General features: G+C 38.8%; 1 protein-coding gene across 1 annotated transcript in view; it reads right to left on the minus strand.

The window, feature by feature from the left end:
- Positions 1–20,020: 20,020 nt before the first annotated feature.
- The window catches only part of mtnr1bb (melatonin receptor 1Bb), a 41,221-nt gene continuing 40,372 nt past the window's right edge, over positions 20,021–20,869 (minus strand). The window contains exon 5 of the mRNA XM_069667129.1: positions 20,021–20,207. Coding sequence (XP_069523230.1) covers positions 20,144–20,207 — 64 coding nt within the window. The 3' untranslated portion in view covers positions 20,021–20,143. The remainder of the gene's footprint in view (positions 20,208–20,869) is intronic.

The raw sequence follows: 20,869 nt of genomic DNA on the forward strand, positions 1-20,869 counted from the left end.
TTTCCGCTGTCATTGGCTCAATGTCGGACGAAACGATTAATGACACACAAACAGGAAGTGCCTTAGTTCATAATTTGAAGCGTACACCGATACACCAAAGATCCTCACAGTAGCTTTAAGGTTCATTCTAAACCACGATTACACCTCCTCAGGTTCAGGGCGTGTTCAGCCTCGACTTGATGGATGACTCCTTGACCCTCCTGTTTGTTTTGTTGTACGTGTTAGAACACGACAATTTGCACCTTCATTTATTGTCTTATGCATAATAAGCAGTGTGGTCACTCCCAATGTCAACCTGAGAAAAGGCATCATCAGCCAGAATAATTGGACACACACCAGAGTTGGTGCCTTTTTATATTTACATTCAATACGCAGCATATACAGCTCTAAAGATTGTACTTATGTCCTTACTTCAAAGACGCAAAGTGCTATAAATTAATCTCCTCTAATATTGGACATCAATTACTTTCTACTTTTGAAGAACATATGCATAGTGGTGCATTATTAAAAGATGAAATCACAAAGGGAGGACATTTTCTCTGATCAAAGCTCTTTTTACAGCTGAATAAAATCAATTTGCAAACATAAACTGGCTGCCCTGCTGAAAGCACCTGAAAAATTGCTGTTTGTCCTTAAGGGGCGAAGAAGTGAGGCTCCACTGATTTAAAAAGCAAAAACACAATTTAAGCCTCCACAGGGGATATTAGAAGACACTTAGAACTCCTATTAATCTTTTGTTTATGTATTTCCACACCAGCTCAGGAATTAATTTTGCAGGGTAAAGCAGCCAGGCACCCAGAGATTCACACCTAAATAACTAAATAACACCGCCTCTCTACTTATCCTTCATCTCTAATTACTGAGTGGAATAAATCTCCATAAGTGACCTGTTGATGCTTTTACCTTTGCTTGAATAAAGGAAGAAAACTTTTTTACAAATAAACAAGCCAAATTATTTATGTATAAATGTACTGGAAAAACAATAAACAACAGGAGGTAAAAATAAAAGCATGTTGACTTTCTGAAATATGTTTGTACCATTTAAAGGGAACCCTTTGTAATTTCTTCTGTCCATAGATTTTTAAACCACCTCTGATGTTACACCCAACCTCCCATTTGATGTAACATAAAAGGACTGGCTGTGGGCTATGTATGCCTTAGTGTTTTTAAAGGTTAGCGTAAAACGGGACACTTCAATTTCTGCGTTTATGTGAGAAAATCAGATTTATTACTGAGGACTTCAATTTGGCGCGAACATTTACGCTTTCTATTCATCTACCCATTTTCTATACCTGCTTATGGTGCTCAAGGTCACGTGGGTCTCGAGCCTATCCCAGCATGCATTTGGTTAGGGGCTGTATATATCTGGAAAAGGCCGCCTGTCCATCTCAGTGCTGAAAATATAGGGATGTATGTTTTGAATGATGGAAAAATACCATTATAGCCTAGGGGATGCTATTTTCAGAACTGGGGGTTAAAGGTCACCTATTGTTTTTCCCTTTTGTTTATTGAATGTGTGATATTTTTTGCGTTGCTATTACTGTCAAAGCTTTTTCTTTGCTCATCTCAAACAGATTACTTCCTAATTTGTTTGGGTTTATGACTGTGGACGCATCATTTTTGGTAAAAAAAAATGACTATGAGTGAATGATGTTGATTTATGAAAAACAAACAACATTATGCAGCAATATTTCCCGTTATATTCCAGTCTAAAAACATGTTGATGTTGCTGCATTCAGTATGTTGTTTGACGTATTTGCGCTGATTGAATTATGACACTGAAAAACAATTTCCAAAGCAAAATGAGTTTTCCTGTAAACAAGGTTAAAGAGCATTTTACTGTTTAAATTCTCCTCTTTGTATCGCGTTTTATAAAACATACAATGTTTGCATCAGCAGGTTTCCATCAAGGTTTTTCTTCATTACATGAGACAGGTTTAGTAAACAGCTCAGTAGAAACTCGTGTTGTGTTGTGTGTGCGTGCGTGTGTGTGTGTGTGTGTGTGTGTGTGGCCCTTCTGGAGGATTGAAGTTATTTGGCCAGAGGGAAATTTGACTTTTTCAAATCTCACATGGGCCACATGTTAATATTAGCTAGAGGTGGTGGAGCTGTTGATAAAGTGTGACCCGGGGAAGTTCTGGTGCTTATGGGATTTGAATTACTTCAAAAAAAAAAAAAAGAAACTGTATGAATAAACCTCAGAGGACCCTCCCCTCCCCTCTATATGCCCACACACACACACACACAGACACACACACACATTCACCCACAGATAGAGGATAAACACTTCCCAGCAGTCAAACACTCTCTGGAGGATTTTATTAACTATTATAATTGAATTTGAATAAAGAATAAAACAAACTTTCTGTCTTAAGTATCTTTTATGAGACAAAAGCATAAAAAATGATTTCCACCCAAGTAGAGTAAAAGTTCATTCAGAAAAGCAATCAAAAGTTTTCTGCGAAAAATGACAATGAAACAGTTCTGCAGACGATTGAGCTGTTGTGGCTTCGTATCCTCGGTTTGATTACATATCGTTTGAAATTGCTGACTTTACTGTAGCCTATATCAGCAAGATTACATCTCCCCCAAGCTTAAAGGTTGTAAAATGAATTGGCCTTTAACATAAGTAATTTACTAAGAGGCACATTTTCCTAATTGGCCTGTTTTACAGACATTTTCACTGATTAAAGCAGGAAGAGCACAGGTGCAGTTAATACTGTTAACGAGGCTCTGCTCTCTAAGCCAATCAGCCAATCAGGTGAGCGAGGCAGCCCATATAAAAAAATACATACAGTTTACCAAAATATGAACACACCTTACCATTTTTCACTAACAGGAGTTGCTTTAATACGTGGAGCATCAATTGTCAATCAACCTGCAGCCAGTGATGGTAGACATATCTTTAAGTAGCTTTTACATCGGTAAAAGTACCAGGATATTAATGTAAAGAATCATGTTATAAATGTGCATTTAAACTCTGATGGGACGAGACTGTAAGTGACACCCACTGTGTGCACTATTTTACGGCTAAAAATTCTCAAGGTGGAGCTTCTTTCAACATCATTATGGCTGGTTAGCTAGCTCAGTCCAGGGGTTCCCAACCGTGGGGGCAGGTCCCTCTGAGTGGACACAATATAGCCTTAGTCTGAGGGATCATGAGATGATGAGAGGGTAATAGTAGAGAATGAGAAAAATTAAGTTCTGATGAAAGTATTTGTGTATTTATTTAACCTATTTTTGCAAGCAATTTATAGACAAAAAAAATATGACAAATAGGCCCAAACCCCCCAGCAGACAGTTTTCTTGAGAGAGAGAAATTAAAGCATTAATCATAAAAGTAACCAGTAACTGATATATAATAAATATATGATGTATATAAAGTACCACAAAATTCTTCTTAAATCCAATACCTAAAGTAAATATACTTAGTTACTTTTCACCACCTACTGTGACTGATTGTCAGTTAAACTTCACAACTGAAAATAGATTTTTTTTTTTTCTAACTTACAAAGCCACATTTTAATGCATGTCATCAGCTTTTTGTTTATTTGACTTTTTTCATTCAGTCAGAAAGACAATTGTGAGAAAGTTGGCAGCAGGATTTTTACACCACAAAAGGCTAAAATGGAAACTCAAAGAGCTGCTGCCTCTGCAAAGTCAGCAACACACAGGAAGTGAATTAAATCAATTCATTATAATTTTACAAGGAATAAAGGCCACAAGCCAGTCATCAGTTATCATTGAATGGGCTTAGAAAAGCATTGATAATTGTCCATTAATTTATTAATAAAGCTCTTTATTCCCAATCCATGGCTTTGACCCAGTTTCTTCATTATATATATGTATTTTATCAGTGCTGACGAGTTTATAATAATATCTAACACTGGTCATTAGACTGTATTCTATCCGGCCCACCTACTTTTGTAAATAATGATGGTAGTGTTATCACTGTCCAACCATTTATAGTTCAATCTGATTATGAAAAAGCCATTTCGTCCAAACTGTCATTTTCTGATTTCAAGGAAGTGTGTCCAATGAAGTTCACCACTGACCTAGTTCATGGGTGGGAGGACACTGAGAGGAAACTATACTAATCTAGCTTTATGTGTTTGTTCCAGTTCAATGATTTACTGGAATATATAAATGGTATATCACCCACTGACATGATTAGTCTTAGAATATAGCAACATTAGCCAACATCTTGTTTACACAGCAGTGAGACACTCAGAGCTCATCTGGGCATGTGCCGTGGTTGTCGCCATCTTGCAACATGTGGGCTTGACATCTGGAAGGTAAAGGGTAGGAGTGGGTGCAATGCCTTCTGGGCAAAGAGCAGGTCGAGCGCTGTCAAAATGTGAAACATAGCCCCAGGTTATGTCATTGGCCCTGATGAAAACCAATGAGGTTGAATGAAGCTGTCGGAGCTGGTGCACACTGGTAAACTCAAGGAATATCACAGCCAGGTCGGATTGGCATGATCAACTTCTGATATATTTGATTTGTGACTCTAACACATAAACAACCTCTGTAAATTGTGACTTTCTTTTATTAGTTGTGTTTTCCCAATTTAAGGACTATTCTATAATCTGCATAGAGCTCTAGGGGCCACCATATAGTATGCATGTAAATATCTATACCTCCTGTAGCTGGAGTTACAGGATAAAAGGAAAGAGGGTGGAATAGCAGCTGACTTGATATCATCCATCCATTTTTGCACTAACCGATTTATGTCCAATGCCAATATTCAGTGCGCAGCGGGGCGCGGCTCATACTATATGCAGCAAGATAGAAAGTAAGGGCGAGGAAGTCAGAGTGAGGGATGGAATTGGAGAAGTCGAGCATCAATCTTGTTCTGTGATGGATTGGGGAAGCAAGTGTTGGATGATGAGAAAAACTCACAAGCACCACAATGCACCAATGTCTGTTTGATTTATCAGCTCAAGACCACCATTAAGCCTGTGAATGTCTAAGTGCAACTGGGTACAATATCGTTACACATCATGGTGCAGGCTTAAACCATAGCACAACATTTTCAAACAGTGTCACTTTGGACTCGATATCCGGCCTCCTTGGCGAGGGTACTGTGTTGGCCCATCCGTCACCCCCAGCCTCCGGCCTTCGTGGACTTTCTCTGTGTTTCTATTAAGATACTTACAGCAGTTTCTCCTAACATTTACGTGGTCGGGTTTTGGTTTCAGTTATTTTAAATCCTGGTGCGTCTCATAAAGACCTTGTGACATCTTGGGAATGAGAACGGGCTGGCTGATTTTATGAGTCTACCTCTATTTTCGAAAATGGGACAAGTCTCAAATTTCCTGCAAGTATCGACGCACAGAAGTAATCAGAACTGTGAACACTTTTTTTTCCTGTTCTGCTGCGGAAGAAAAAGATCAAACTGCTCACTTCTTTCGTACCTTGATGATGAGTGGTTTGTTTGAACAGGAGGGCATTGGCATCAATTATGTCGTTTTTTTCTGCCTCTTTTCGTATTCAGTTTTTCTGTGCCTCCTGGTGCAAACACCAGTCTTGATGCCTTTAATGTCTTTTTGACATGCTCTTCACCAACTCCACGCTGAATACACTCCATATGGACCCCCTGCTGTCACTCGCTGGAGGCACTTTTCCTTCCTACAAAATCTCATCCTTCTTTGACTTAAACGAATGAATTATCATTTTAATACTTACTATAGATATGGCTTCAGCACTTTTGAAAGTGTCATTGAAGTGCTGCTGGCTCTGTGTGTAGTCCTGGACTGTCCAGAGAGTGGCCATCACTGGGCTGGGGTAATGTCAAGTTTGATATGCAATGAACTTTAATGTAAAAATAAGTTATACTGTATGTGTCCTACAATTCCCAACAAAATAGGATTACTACATGATTGCACTTCAAGTTTAAGAATATTTGTCACATATAATCATACACCAAAACCAAAAAACAGAAGCAGCAGGAATTGTCTGGCGCCCTAAGAAGAAAACACTTAGAGTATACATGTTGGTTTTCCACTTCTTAAACAGGTATTAACAACACAATCCAGACAGAATAAATAACAAAAGCTACGTTAGCTAAACTCACAGAAGAAGCAGGCCGGCTGAAAGGGTCCACGCCGCTCAAATAATCCTCCAATTTCATTTCACTTTTTGGTTTTGTGTTTTTTTTTTCTTCTTCGTCTAAAAACCCTTTTGTCAGCATTTGAATTGATAGAAAGCTGGGTGCCAAACTTCACACCTGGGTCCCCTGTTATCTAACACCTCTCAGTATTTGCCATTACGCTGGAAACTAAGTCCATTATTATTTCATCAGGGGTGTTAAGGTTTTTTTTGTGAAAGTACACAGAATAGGCTCCACTGCTTGATTTAATGGAGTTTGTGTTGTTACACAAAGTAACACTAAATCTTCACACAAACAGGTCACTTTGCCTACACTGTGCTCCCCTTATCACCATGTTTAAAAGACCTTTAATGTATCTAATGGTTCTTTACCAGTACAGAAAAGTGCTCCGCAGGGTAGGGATATACTCTTGGGAGTAACGGTGAGGTTAGCGTGAAGTCATGTTGAGTTACAATGAAGCCTCCTGAAATTGTCACAGTGTCACAAAATGGTCCCAAGCGCAGTGCGCAAGCATAAGGAGAAGTTAATTTGGGCAGTTTATTGTAGGATAACAGGGATTCGGAGGGTGGAGAGGAGATTGTAAAAACGAGGCAGAGGGGAAAGGAGCTATGGTGGAATGCTGGCTAGGCAGGATGGACGGGCAGGGGTGAGTGGGCACTGTAGGATTGAAGGCAGGTTGGCAGATGTTAGATAATTTTCAAGGCAAAAGGAATTGTTCTCTGAACTCAAAAAATTAGAGACCTGAAGCATGTGTGTACTACAACAGTTGACACTTAATGTGGCTCATAGTGCAGTAAAAGCTGACTGTCTGTCCATTGGTTGAGCAGAACTGCAGGAGACTAAGAGAGAGAGCAAGAGAGAGAGTGCCACATCAACACCGCACACACACCCTGTTTAAACAGACATCCTACACTTTTGCTATAAAGAAAAGCCATTATTATGCTGGCTTTGCTTTTTATCAGTTAACCACAAAATGACCCCAACGTTTTTAACAGGCTCAGGAGCAGCTGCTGTGCAAGACAGTTGACTGGTTGACTCAGGTTTTAACTGAGACACCTGGGAAGTGTGGCGAGAAGGAGGCATCGGAGGAGGCAGCTTGAGTTTAACAACAGTCGAATTAATGACACAGTTTATTTCACATGGGCCAATGTAACGGGGCCCGGGGTTCCTTTGTCTGTTTAATAGGCTTTTGAGGAATACCCCAACTTTTGTGATCTGGTGAGTGGTTGGATGCTGGGTGGGTGGCAAATTTTCCTTGAAAACTTTCGGTGCACCAGGACCAGGACTGAAACCATTAACCCGCTAATTCATCTGCCCTTGCTTCTTGACTGCTCTTGCTGCCATGTGTGCTCACACCTTTGCTAACCACCTTTGCTAAGTAATAAATCTTGCCTCTCAGATTGATTGATGATTGCTGACCTTTGCCAAATCATTTAATGGTCATGAATATGTATTTGAATTGAGCCTATTGATGGTGCAGTCAACTCAGTCATGAAACACTGTGCTCCCCTACATAAACCTTTTAAATTCTCATTATTAGTATCTATATTGGAAATGTTACTCTTGTATTATTGGCGTACAGTTGTAGGCTTACCGTATATTGGGAATCACTGAAATGAGATCTTGTTTTTGTGGCATTAAAAATCATCCTCTATGAAGTGAAGTGCAAATAAAGATAGGGTAGCACTTACAGTCTTTTATGACATCCAGCTCTTAGTCCTAAGTAGGATGAATGGACTTCGCCTGTAGAAAATGCATTATACTGATAACGTTATAGCAGCCTTAGTAAACAGCTGGAAAACCCTCACTTAAATGTGTCCAGATTGTTAAATAAAATAAGACTAAGAGCTTGTGAAGTCCAGCAGGAGCATCCTTTAATGCATTATCATGGCAGGACTACAAAGCACAGCATATCTGTCCCCAGTGGCTAAGAGGAAACAATAGACCTGCACTTTTAGAGAAAGAGCTAATCCTAGAAACAGGTTGTAAGTGGAATGACTCTATTCGGGAGAGCCCAAGACAATAAACCACAGACTGGGGTGAATGTAGCCATACAAGGAAATGTCAACTGAGGACAATGCTGACAGTGCTTCCCGTCCTAAAGCCTAGGTGTTATATGAGGACGCTTATGAGCACAGATTTCTTGCAAACCAATTAAGAAGCAACATCAGTCAATGAACACGTGCACGGCTTTGTAAAGATCTCCAGGAGAGAAAACAGCTGAGCAAAGTGAATTTCATTTTTATCCATGGGGCGGCTGTGGCTCAGTGGTAGAGTCGGTCCTCTCTCAATCGGAAGGTTGGGGGACGATCCCTGACTGCTACAGTCACACGTCGAAGTGTCCTTGGGCAAGACACTGAAATCGCTCCTGAAGGCGTAGCGTATGGTGTATGTATGTCCATTGATCTTGGCATTTAGGCCTTTGCCAACAGTGTAAATGTAAATGTAAATGTAGTGTAAAAGTGCTATATAAGTACAGCCCATTTAACATTTATCCATTTGATTATTGGACAACAGAGTGTGTTCTTAACATAGTGTTTGTACTCTGTTATGAGTCCTTCTGTTTTGGTCATTTCCTGGTGTACACCTATGTACACCTAGGTATTTATTGCGGTCTTGGCCCAAGCAGTAGCCTGTGCTGAATGTAAAAGGACCCACATGAGTGTGTAATCGGATAACTGACTTGATCTCTTAGTTTAACACTGAAATGGCTTTCTTCTTTATCTATCCATCTCTTTGGGCCTGCTTACCAAACTTGACGCCCAGAGTCTTTGCCCATTAGGTGACCCCCTTTTTACCCAAGCAAACCAGGGAGAAAAACTGAGTCGATATGATTACCAATCTGGAACACCATCACATGACCACCAGCTTTCCAGTGAAATTACAGACTCCATACAACAATTTAACAATCAGAAAGCTTGGCTCAGATCATTCATAAACCAATCAACAAATTATATTAATACATGGCCAAAAACATTACACTCAGCAATCAACCCACCATCAGGGAAATCACATTCACATATTCTCATCAGGAAACTAGGAAACATTGCCCAATAAGCCCTGTAACGGTGGACCTATTTGGCCTCCACAAACACATGCTCATCAGACCAGCCAATACTGCGACAATGGTTATGAACCAGTGCAAATGGTCTTAACAAAGGTCAAACAGTTAAAGACACTCTGAAGACAATGTGGAGTTTAATATGGAGGAGGTATAGAGGTCGTGGGAAATCAGCATTAAACAGATAAAGCCTCGAATCTGAACTCCATAATGAACCATTTGAGGTGGTGGAAGGTGGGTGGAAGCAGAATACTGCTACTGTATTACTGAGTGTCTATCATTAATATGAACTTCTTTGCAAATGAGAAGCCTTTACTTTTCTGGCAGTGTAGTCATAAGGATATGCAAATAAAATGGTACACAAAAAAACGTACAAATGTATCACAATTTGAACGTAAACCAGTCGGGATCTACGGATCTGTTGCTCACTGTTGGGTGTATTCTGGGAAGATAAATGTGACCCACCTTTAATTATTCATTAGCGCATTTCATTTTCTGTCACCACAGTTAAAATTCACTGGTAATCAGACCCAAATGTAGCACATACCACTACAACTGTCCGAATAGAGAATAGTGTCCTTTAGGTGCAGTGTATAATATATTAGAGATAAGGGCTGCAGCAACTAATCGATTAAATCGATGATTAAAATAGTTGGCAACGAACTTCATCATCGAATAGTTGGTTCTTGTGTAGCTCCAGGAACTTACGCCTTCTCCGCTGTCCTTTTGAGATAAACATGAATTATTTTAGTATCCGTTTGTTGTACGGTGCTGATGATGTCTCCGCCTCCGGTTGATTAGTGTCTGTTTACTCGGACAAACGCGTGATTACGGTTTCTAATGTTCATTTAAAAACAAATGTAATGGACTGAAACTCTACTTTCTCTCCGCTTCGTTTTGTGATGGGCCGATGTAGCCGGGCCGCTGATAAAGCAGCAGAGGACAGTGTACCGTAGCAGTAAAGCTGTTAATAAGCTAACGGCACTGGGAAAGCTAATTTAACGCTAACTCTTGATAATACTAATGCCCTTCTTCATTAAACCAGCACAAAATGGAGAGAAAACTAACTGAACGTATTTCTGTCTGTCACGTTGTGTTTAAATTAACCTTTTGATCATGCGTTTGTCCGTCAGAACAGACAGAAGTCCATCGCTAGTAAGCTGAAATTCAGTCGGAGAGACTCTGGGGTATAACATAACATTATGGAGTGTTTGAATATTTCATGCCATTAGTTTGAGACGGACTAGAGTCAATCTTTTATTTATTCACAACAGAAACATGAGCAGTGTCTGATTAAATATATATTGGCTAGTTACATTTGCCTATTATACTCATTCATGGCTGCATCCCCAGTGTCTTTTTTTATTGTAGTGGCCTGTCTGTACTTTCCTTTTTCATGTGAAATTATTAAGTAAATCAACTTTTAATTGAGTTACATAATTGATATATTAACGTTGCATTGTACAAGAAAACAAGATCTAATATTTTCTGTGATTTGAATATAATGCTAATACTAAAATTATTATTTTTTGTTTTTATCCGATTAATAATTGATTAATCGTAGAAATAATCAACAGATTTATCGATGATCAAAAGTAGTAGTTAGTTGCATCTCTGTTAGAGATGAGTGAATATTTATACCAACGACATGAAGTACACAACTTTTAGAGCTGAAAACTTTTTCAGTATTACATTTCACAAACAGTCATTGGACGATTAAGACTTAAGACAAGTTAATCCATCATGTGGAGACGCGTATCATTTAATACGTTAGAGGCCTAAACTTTTGATTACCACCCAGACATTATTATTAAGGTGCTACACTGGGGATACGATGAGGTAATATGAAGTTTATTCTGTAATTACATTATGAAGCTATAATCATTTAAAAAGTTTTGAGTGCAATGAGTGCAGTGAGTAATTTCCAGCATTTGTCATTACCAGAGTGGATTTTTTTCCCCTGGCACTTAAGTGACGACAAAAACTGAATTAAATAGTTTTGATAGCCAACTTATACTTTCATTAGCTGCTTATATACGTGATCAAAAACGTAACTACACTCAGTGAGGAAATATAATTGTTGTTTAAGTTGTTTACTTCATGATCTGAAAAATGTTTCAAGTGATTTAATGTAACTCAATGATTGTCATAGTGTCTGCACCATTAAACTACATCAACAGTCTTCAGACGCTTTCTCTCACTCTGTTCAACTTGCAAAACTCGCATTCATATTTCCATTTTATCAGAGGAGCCGTAATGAACAGATCTCAGATTACTGTTTGATGTCGTCTTTAATCCTTCCAGTCAGTTAACTGAGACACCTTCTGGACTGCCTCCGCTGAGCAGATTCAGATCAGGAGAGCTGGGACTGCTTGCCAATCAGCTCGATGAGTGCTCAGCATGTGAACACCAACTCCAGCATTCAGGAAATAGCCTATTAACCAAACTACATTTATCTCTAAAGCACCGTGAAATGCAGTTTTGTTACTCTGAGACTGTGTGCCATTTGAAAACGGTTAGCTGTGAGAGCGTCAGTCATGTTTGACATTGAAATGCTTCGAGAGTCTTGATGCATTTCAAAGACAGATCCATTATCTGTTTCATAAGTACTTTCAGATGCAGATGTCAAGATCGTCTCATAGATCTGCATACATCCCACTGGCGCTCAGCATGCCTGCGTAGTGAACGGCGACATAATGATGCCGTAATTGCTTTTCACTTTGTTTCGTACTTGGAGAATGAAAGGCATAAATAGTAAGAAGCAGCAGTTCTCATTTAAAGAGAAAGTAACACTGCAAAAGCTAAGATATGCACTGATAATATAAATGCATTATCAAATTAGTGTGGTTAACTATAAATAAAGTACCTTCTTCTAATCAGTAAGTAATGAATACACATACAGGAATTTGCAAAGCCTGCCATTGACATGAATCAGCTGTTGTTTGCTAACCAGTAGATATAATAGGTATACATTAAATAAGTGATTACATGGCTTAGGAAAACAATATTAAGTATTCAGAATCCAATCCATCTGCATTTGATATGCTATGTTTTATTCACATAATAGCTCACCCTGCTTCTGTGTAAAGTGGATAGCCACTTTAGCCAGCAGCCAGTTAATTCATTGACCATTAAACTAAGCACTGCTGCAGCAGTAATGCCATCGCTTCCACAATTATGCCGGACCCGTCAGATCTCGCACATAAATTCTTCTTTTTATGTCCTTTTGTGACAATTGTCTGTAACAGAATGAGAATAGATAATAAAGTGAGGGACAATAAAAAGCTTCAGATTCAGGACCAGCTTTTTTCTTGGAAATTTCAAAAGCATCACAGGTACAAAAGACTTCTAAAAATGAATTAATAATGTTCTTCGGTGACATTTTGACACACCGATGACGTGATTATCATGTGCATCAGATCGGAAGAGCCTGGTGGAGATACTAAATGCCCTTCAGAGTTTAGAAAGTGCTTTAAAAACTTCATCATAGTGTTCAATCTAAAAAGGGATCACAGGACTAAAGGGAAAGGTCTGAATTAAAGCGGGCACCACCATTTATGCACAGCCTATTTCTATTGAAGGTAAAATAGATTATGCAGACTTATATTTCACACACTCTTCTTATGGAGTTCACTGGTATCAAAGCACCTATCTTAACTTCATTCAAATTTCTCAGATTGACACATTAATATGCGTTTCACATATTGACAAATTGCTCACTTAGACTTGCAAATCAGTGTACCATACAGCAGCGTGCTAATAGGCTGCTGTTGGGGTTTTGACATTTTATATTTATGAATTAAGGTAATGCAATTATGTATAGCCACTAAAAGTTTATGCAGCAATGAATTATTGAGTAGGTCCAAATGTTAAGACATAGTAACCCTCAGTTAATGGAGATGATATCGCTGCTGTAAACATTGAGTTTGTGTGTCTATACAGGAATTCAGTCCACAAATTAAGTGAAGCTTTGCTTTTTACTTAGGAAATTACAATGACGATCGCTAACAAAAGATTCCTGTGACCTGAGAAGGAATCATTTACAATGGAAAAGCGTAAACTATAACAGAGGAGACGGGCACAGAGGACTTTCTTTACTTCAGGACTAATGCATTTGAGAAAAAGAAGAGGAGGATTTAGGTGTGACAGGAGCAGAGGAGGGGATTCAAAAGGAAGAGCAGGTGTGAAGAGGTTCTTGAATAGACATTTTCATCATACAGAAGAAGCAAAGTCTAAAGTAGAAACATGAGCAGAGCAGAGCATGTGTGCAGAGAAGAAAAATATTTTTGGAAATAAAAATTGGTTTCTTGAATTTATAGTTATTTTGTGTCGATTTTGTGGACAAAGCGGTACGCCATCAATAATGATCCTGTCCTGTACGTGCATAAGTAGTATTCTGTGACAAAAAATCCTCCTGCTGTCTTTGAAATGTCAGATTTAACACTCACTGTGAATCTTTTTGTGGAAATTGTACACAAAGAACACAAATTCAGACAATAAATCGCGCTTAATTAAGAATCTAAGACAATAATTAAAGTCAGTGTTTTGTTAGCTATTTTCAGAACCACTTGTCCTCTTTCTATTCAGGGCCACGCAAGGCTGAAGCCTGTCAGGATTGGTCAAGGATGCACCACACCTCTCAAACATTGGGTGCATGATTTCTAGTCTATTACAGAGATACAATAAACAAACAAACAATTTAGTCCCGTTTCATCTGACCTGCATGTCAGTGGGCTACAGATGGGAATGGTGCACCTGATGGAAACTCACACAGGCACATAAGCATATATGAAAAGAATAAGAGTATACAAATTTCCTTACAGGGACAATAAAGTATATCGTATTGTGTTGTATCATATGGTATGATATCGTATTATTGTATTGTATGGTATATCACTAAATCGTATCGTATTGTGTTGTACTGTATCGTATCATATCGTATTGTGTTGTATGGTATTGTATCATGTTGTAGTGTATCGTATCGTATCATATCGTATTGTGTTGTACCATACTGTATCATATTGTATCTTGTTGTACCGTATCATATTGTATAATGTTGTGCGGTATCATATGGTGGTATACGGCATCGTATCGTGTTGTACTGTATCATATCGTATCGTGTTGCACAGTATCGTATCGTGTTGTATTGTATCGTATCGTGTTGTACGGTAACGTATCGTGGTATACGGTATGGTATCGTGTTGTACTGTATCGTATCGTGTTGTACTGTATCATATTGTATCGTGTTGCACGGTATCGTATCGTGTTGTATTGTATCGTATCGTGTTGTACGGTAACGTATCGTGTTGTACTGTATCGTATCGTGTTGTACTGTATCATATTGTATCGTGTTGCACAGTATCGTATCGTGTTGTATTGTATCGTATCGTGTTGTACGGTAACGTATCGTGGTATACGGTATGGTATCGTGTTGTACTGTATCATATTGTATCGTGTTGCACGGTATCGTATCGTGTTGTATTGTATCGTATCGTGTTGTACGGTAACGTATCGTGTTGTACTGTATCGTATCGTGTTGTACTGTATCGTATCGTGTTGTACTGTATCATATCGTATCGTGTTGTGCGGTATCGTCTTGTACTGTATCATATCGTATCGTGGTATACGGTATCATATCGTGTTGTACGGTATCGTATCGTGTTGTACTGTATCGTATCGTGTTGTACTGTATCATATCGTATCGTGTTGTGCGGTATCGTCTTGTACTGTATCATATCGTATCGTGGTATACGGTATCGTATCGTGTTGTACTGTATCATATCGTATCGTGTTGTACAGTATCGTATCGTGTTGTACTGTATCATATCGTATGGTGTTGTACGGTATCATATCGTATGGTGTTGTACGGTATCATATCGTATGGTGTTGTACGGTATCATATCGTATCGTGTTGTGCGGTATCGTATCGTGTCGTACTGTATCATATCATATCGTAACATTTAAGCTGTATTAAGCTTTATTATTTGAGCTCAATTCATAGACATAAACAAAGACCCTTGTCCAGCAGTAACAGTGTTTATGTAAGGCACTCTGTGCAGCTGAGACCTCTGACATTGAGTTTTAGGCTGCCATAAAAGAGACCAAAAAAAAAAAAAGAAAACTTGAATACCTATTCTTCACTATTCAACATTCAGTCAGATGCCTATGAGCATGACAGGTTATCTGCTTTACAGTCCCAGTTTGTTTAGCACTGCTGATTTTGTTAGAGAGACTGCCCGGTGTCTGTAGCGTCTGTCCTCATGACAACCGTAAGACAACACCGGAGGTCTTAGCAGCTATTGTCATTCTTCGGGCTCCTTTTGGTTGTCAGCAGAGAGCAGACAGCTGACTCCTGAAGCAGCTAGTCAGCGCTCTCCTAGCAGCTGCAAAGTACAGTAATTGAAAGTGTTTGAAGTAGAGCGGTGATGCGGCCGTGATTGCTGTTCTCGAGCAACAGAAGAGGAGCTTGTTGGCAGCAGAACAAAGGCTGTAATACGGATAAGGCAGTTCAGAGTCAATAGTTTTGGACATGTTTTTTCTTGTCTGCTGTGCTTGTGATTCAAGTCTGGTTCCTAGAAAATATTTTAACTCTGGCTGTAAGACTTACAACGTCAACAGGGGAGAGTTGTCTGAAAGGAGTTTTCTGAAAGACCAGAATTTTTTCTTAAGAAAAGAGTTTACGGTAACTATGTTCATGTTTTGTTTCTGCAAAGATAAGGTCATCTTTCTTACACTGCAGTCGAACTTTGCAGTCCACTTTTTTTTTGTTTAAACCGGGTGGGCGGTTTGTTACGCTTTTTTTCGCCAAAAAAATTAACTTTGCCAGACTAAAGCTTGGGAAAAATTTCCATTTCAACAGATCGTGAGGAAATGACAAACACGGAGTTGTGGAGGTGTATTTGAATATTCTGCTTAGTGTAAATTAAATCAAATTCTGTGAAGAGATGGAAAAAGCTGATAGGGAATAAACAACCTTAAAGTCATAAACTAATTTAATTAAGTTCAATGTCAAATAAAACATTTCCTTAAGGTGTCTTAAGTGCTTAAATAGCAGTACCAATCACTCAATTATAGAATGTACAAAAATAAAAGGCAAAACACAGATTTTTAGGCACAGCATTATCAATTTAAAAATGAATGTATCACAAAATAATAAACAGCATGAGTCATTTGATCCCATTCCTCTGTAAAAGCCTGCTGAGTCCTGCGCAATGGGGACGTTTCTGCCATGTTATCTCTGTTTTTAAATGTGAAAGGGTCCATGCCTCCGAAAGGGCACACGTGTTTAAAGCACACGTTTTCTAAATTTAAGAATTGGAGCATCTTTCCTCCAACGTACTGTATGTAAACAACTCCTGTGTCAATCACAGATATATTCCACAGCAAGCTTGTTTAATTAAAAGTACCTTTCTTAACAAAGACCCTCCTAGTATTTACCATAAAATGTGTGATACATTAGGTAAATCTATGTAATTTTATTAAAGAGTGCCCTCTAATCTCAGGGAAATGAAAAAGTATAATATTGCTTCTATGTGTAATTAATACACGGATTAACACCGTTAATCTAGGGTATGGATTATCTTTGTTAATCCATGCATTAGGTGCAATTACAGTCCCCTTTTACAAGTTAAATGTCAATCAGAGTTATTAATAGCAATCCCAACCAGTCAGTTAAGCCTTGATATGAAACTTTAGAGACAGAAGGTTTAAGTAGAAATATGAGTCCATCAACTGTTTGTTGATCTTTTGAACGTGTGACATTCACTTCCACGTGTCGGCAACTTGCCAGCCAGAGGAGGCAGCTTTTTTGAAGGTGGTGTGTAATAACTGTTTGATTTAATTTAATTGAAGAATGGGTAGTGAAGTATTGCAGTGATGAAAAGTGGAACAAAGTGATCATACTGGGGAGCCCTGTTAATCATGTATCGTGCTGTACCGTGTTGTTTTGTGTCGTATCGTGTTGTTTCTTATCGTGTTGTATCGTATCGTGTTGTACTGTATAGTATCGTTTCGTTTCGTATCGTATCGTGTCGTGTCGTGTTGTCACCTATCATATCATGTTGTACCGTATCGTACCTTATCATATTGTATTGTACCATATCGTATTGTATCGTATCATGTTGTACCGTAATACGATACAACTTTGCACTTAATGATATTGATGCCATTGATGATGATGACATCGAGGATGTTGTTGATGTTTATTAGAATATTCATGATGATGACTATATTGACCTATGCACTGCCTGTCAGCACCTCTGTCCAATGGTACTTGGAGCTGTTTGTTGTCATGTACTGACTTTGTTCCCTCCTGTCTTGATCCTTGCTTGTGTTGTATTAACTTAGATGTACAGCACTTTTGTCCAAAGCATTGTACCGTATTGTAACGTTTCATATCGTATCGTGTTGCACAGTGTTGTATTGTGTCGTGTTGCACTGTATGTTGTACTATATCGTGTCGTGTTGTCACCTATCTTATTGTGTTGTATTGAATCGCATACAATATGGGTGGGCAAAAAAATCTATTCATGTAAAAATCGTGATTCTTATCTTCTAAGATTCTAAATCGATTAATAATTTCCAAAAATCAATTTTTACAAACTTTTTTTCCCGTCTCATCTTGCGCACTACACAACTTCCGTAGAACACCAGGTACAGGGCTCGACATAAACACTTGGTTGGTTGCCCGACGGTATGTTTGTAACCTCCCCGGAAGCATTCCTACTGGCCCAGTGTGCTACATGCGCGCAGCACTGCTTCTGTCACCGATGTACCTACTGGATGATTGAGCAAAACAGGCAGTTATATGAGGTGGCTGTGTGTGTATTCCCGTTATCAGTGGCACCTTGTGCAGGTGCACGTTAACGCTGTGACTGCGTAAACGGACTGTTCACGGAGCAGATGTGCCGCGGACTTTTGATGGTTACACCTTTAGTGCACACACAGCAGAAAGTAGAAGACCATAAGCTTCCATTGAAAACATTTCTGTTATTATTAAACCTCTTTATTTATACCCATATGATAATGTTTGGTCTATTTTAGTTTATAATAGTTCCACTATTGAACACATATTTAGTAATACGAACCCTTACATAAGGAGAAACTAAACTTGACATTAAAATTATACCATTTCAGGTCCAGTGAATTTGGAAAGTTACTGGCCCAGAGTGCCAGTGGAAAATTGTCCTCATTGTCAACCCCTGAGGTAAGCGTGACCTTTGGTCTTAGATTTGCCTTTGTGTGTTAATATTGTGATCCGTTGATAACTTTTTCAAAAAATGGAAATTATACAATCTTACACTTTCATGCCATTATTTGCCGCACCACCTTGAAAATTGATTCTGAATCAAATCGTGACCCCAAAGATTGGAATCGAATTGAAGTGTGAGACACCCAAAGATCCCCACCCCTAGTGCCTTATCGTATCGTATTGTGTTGTACCATACTGTAACGTATTGTAACATATCATAACGTATCATATTGTAACCGACAGATCGTAGTATTTAAATGCAAGGCTAACAGTGGTATAAAGGTCGTTCAGAGTTATTAAAGGCAAACACAAGCAGTCAGTTAAGCCTTGATAACTTGACAGACGCTTTAAGTAGAAATATGAGTCCATCAACTGTTTGTTGATCTTTTAAACTTGCAACATTCACTTCTATGTGTCGGCCACTTGCCAGCCGGAGAAGGCGGCTTTTTTAAAGGTGGTGTGTAATAACTGTTCGATATTTAATTGAAGAATGGGTAGTGAAGTATTCCAGTAATGAAAAGTGGAACAAAAAGATCAGACTTGTTAAGCCTTGTTAATCACTGTAATGTCAGCTGATCTCCTCTCTTGTATAGTGGGTGGAGAGGCTGCTCTTTACTGAAAAGGACACCGATTTGATGAATGAATTTAATGAAATTTGTTGAAAATTATCACATTACATACTGTGTAACTTGATGAATTTATTCCCTTGCAGTTACTGATGTGTGCCTTGAGTTTGATCGTGGGGATGAATTATACGACCACCATCTGGTTATCATCTCCTGCAATTATTCATCATGAGCAAGCAGTAATTCCTCTTAACCACATCTACTTTTGTTAATCATAATCCGCAGCCTCCAGTGCTGGATCACCTCCAGCCACTTGTCCTGGTGTGTTATAAAATCTAATCTGCATTTACTCTTTAATGCCTTATTCTGCGCCTCACACACACTGTGGAGCAGAAGGAAAGGAATGATGTTTATTGAATAACTATAAATTAATTTGAGGCGTCGTGAGCACGTAAGGGGGTGCTAAAAACAATATCATGGGCTGATAATTGGATTTTCGTTTACAGTTGAAAGAGCTAAAACCTTAATTAAAAAGTAAATTTAATTTAAGTTTTACGGATAAACAAGAAGATAAAATTAAAGATGTGATATTCAACAAGTGCAGCAGGCATGGCTAATGTGACCATACTGAGACCCTTTTAACTGTCACACATTCACTGCCTCATTTCCCCCAAACTAAGGGCAGAAATATGCTTTCCATTCAAACTTTCTATCCATCCCCCCTACCTGTATAAAAGAACAGTTGGAAAGAGGGAGTTCAAAGTGTGAACCAAGTTGGAAAAAGCTCTCTAGCTCTAATTCTGAGCCTTGTGTACAAGAAACAGTCAAAACACTGCAAAAGTCTGGCAGCCTGAGCTACAATGACAAAATGTGTTTGTCACAGTAAATTTGGGCTTTTAAGAAAAACCTTTTAAAGTATGATTCATGAAAGGCCGGAAAAAGAGAGCGACGAGGGTTCATCTTCCTGTGCCTGGAGCTTTCACAAATGCATTAACAAGCAAATATCACAAAGCATGATATATCAACTTTATTTTCCATAACATCGTGTTTCAGTAGAACTGTACACCGAATGCAAATGTCTTTATACACAGTTCGTTATGATGAGACTCGGCGTCCCAACCGAGCCTTTTGAGGGGTTGAAATTTCAAATTCCATTACATTCCACAGATTTCCCTTTGGTTCGTGTTACTCATGTTACCATCCGCAGGGCATGGCAGCCTGCACCTGTTGGTGAATTCTTGTCAATGAACAGCGGTTGTAAAAAAAATAAAACAAAATCAGACAAGCATGCACATTCACAAAGCCTCCGGAACAGAAGACATTTATAAAGACACAAGAACTCAGCTGGCTAAATGCCCAAAATGTTCCAACCTCGCTTTTTTCAAAGAAATACATCTTTAATAGTTTGATCCGGCGTGTGCGCACCAAGAAAGGGACACGACATTACAGCAGTAACGGAAATTCTCGTTTCCAATTTATGATTTAATCCACGCCTCAAACGATTCAGGCTGTCAGCAAACAGAGATCTGACCTGCGTCTAATGAGCCGCAGCCAATTAAGTGGCAACAGATTGTAAATATTTATCAGGCGAGAAGGGTTTGTGCTTTGCAAACGTTTTAATAGCCGTGTCATTAACATCTCCATAGTCACAGTTTTAATGTAGATGGTAGTTTTCTGTAAACACTGCAGACCATGTTGTCTGTGGTCTGTCATTGTATTTATGTCAGGACACTGTAAGTGCATTCAATTATGTTCCCAAGGCTTATCATTATATTTTCATCCCAGCGAAGGTACACTGCTTATGATTTGATCAGTGATGCATCATTTTCTGTCCTTAGCTTTGAGCTAATGCCGCCTTGCTGTTACATAAGTCCCATAAA

This window comes from Semicossyphus pulcher, unplaced genomic scaffold, assembly GCF_022749685.1.
Source record: "Semicossyphus pulcher isolate SPU_LCO1_2020_fin unplaced genomic scaffold, fSemPul1.0.p SCAF_10, whole genome shotgun sequence".
Lineage (NCBI taxonomy): Eukaryota > Metazoa > Chordata > Actinopteri > Labriformes > Labridae > Semicossyphus > Semicossyphus pulcher.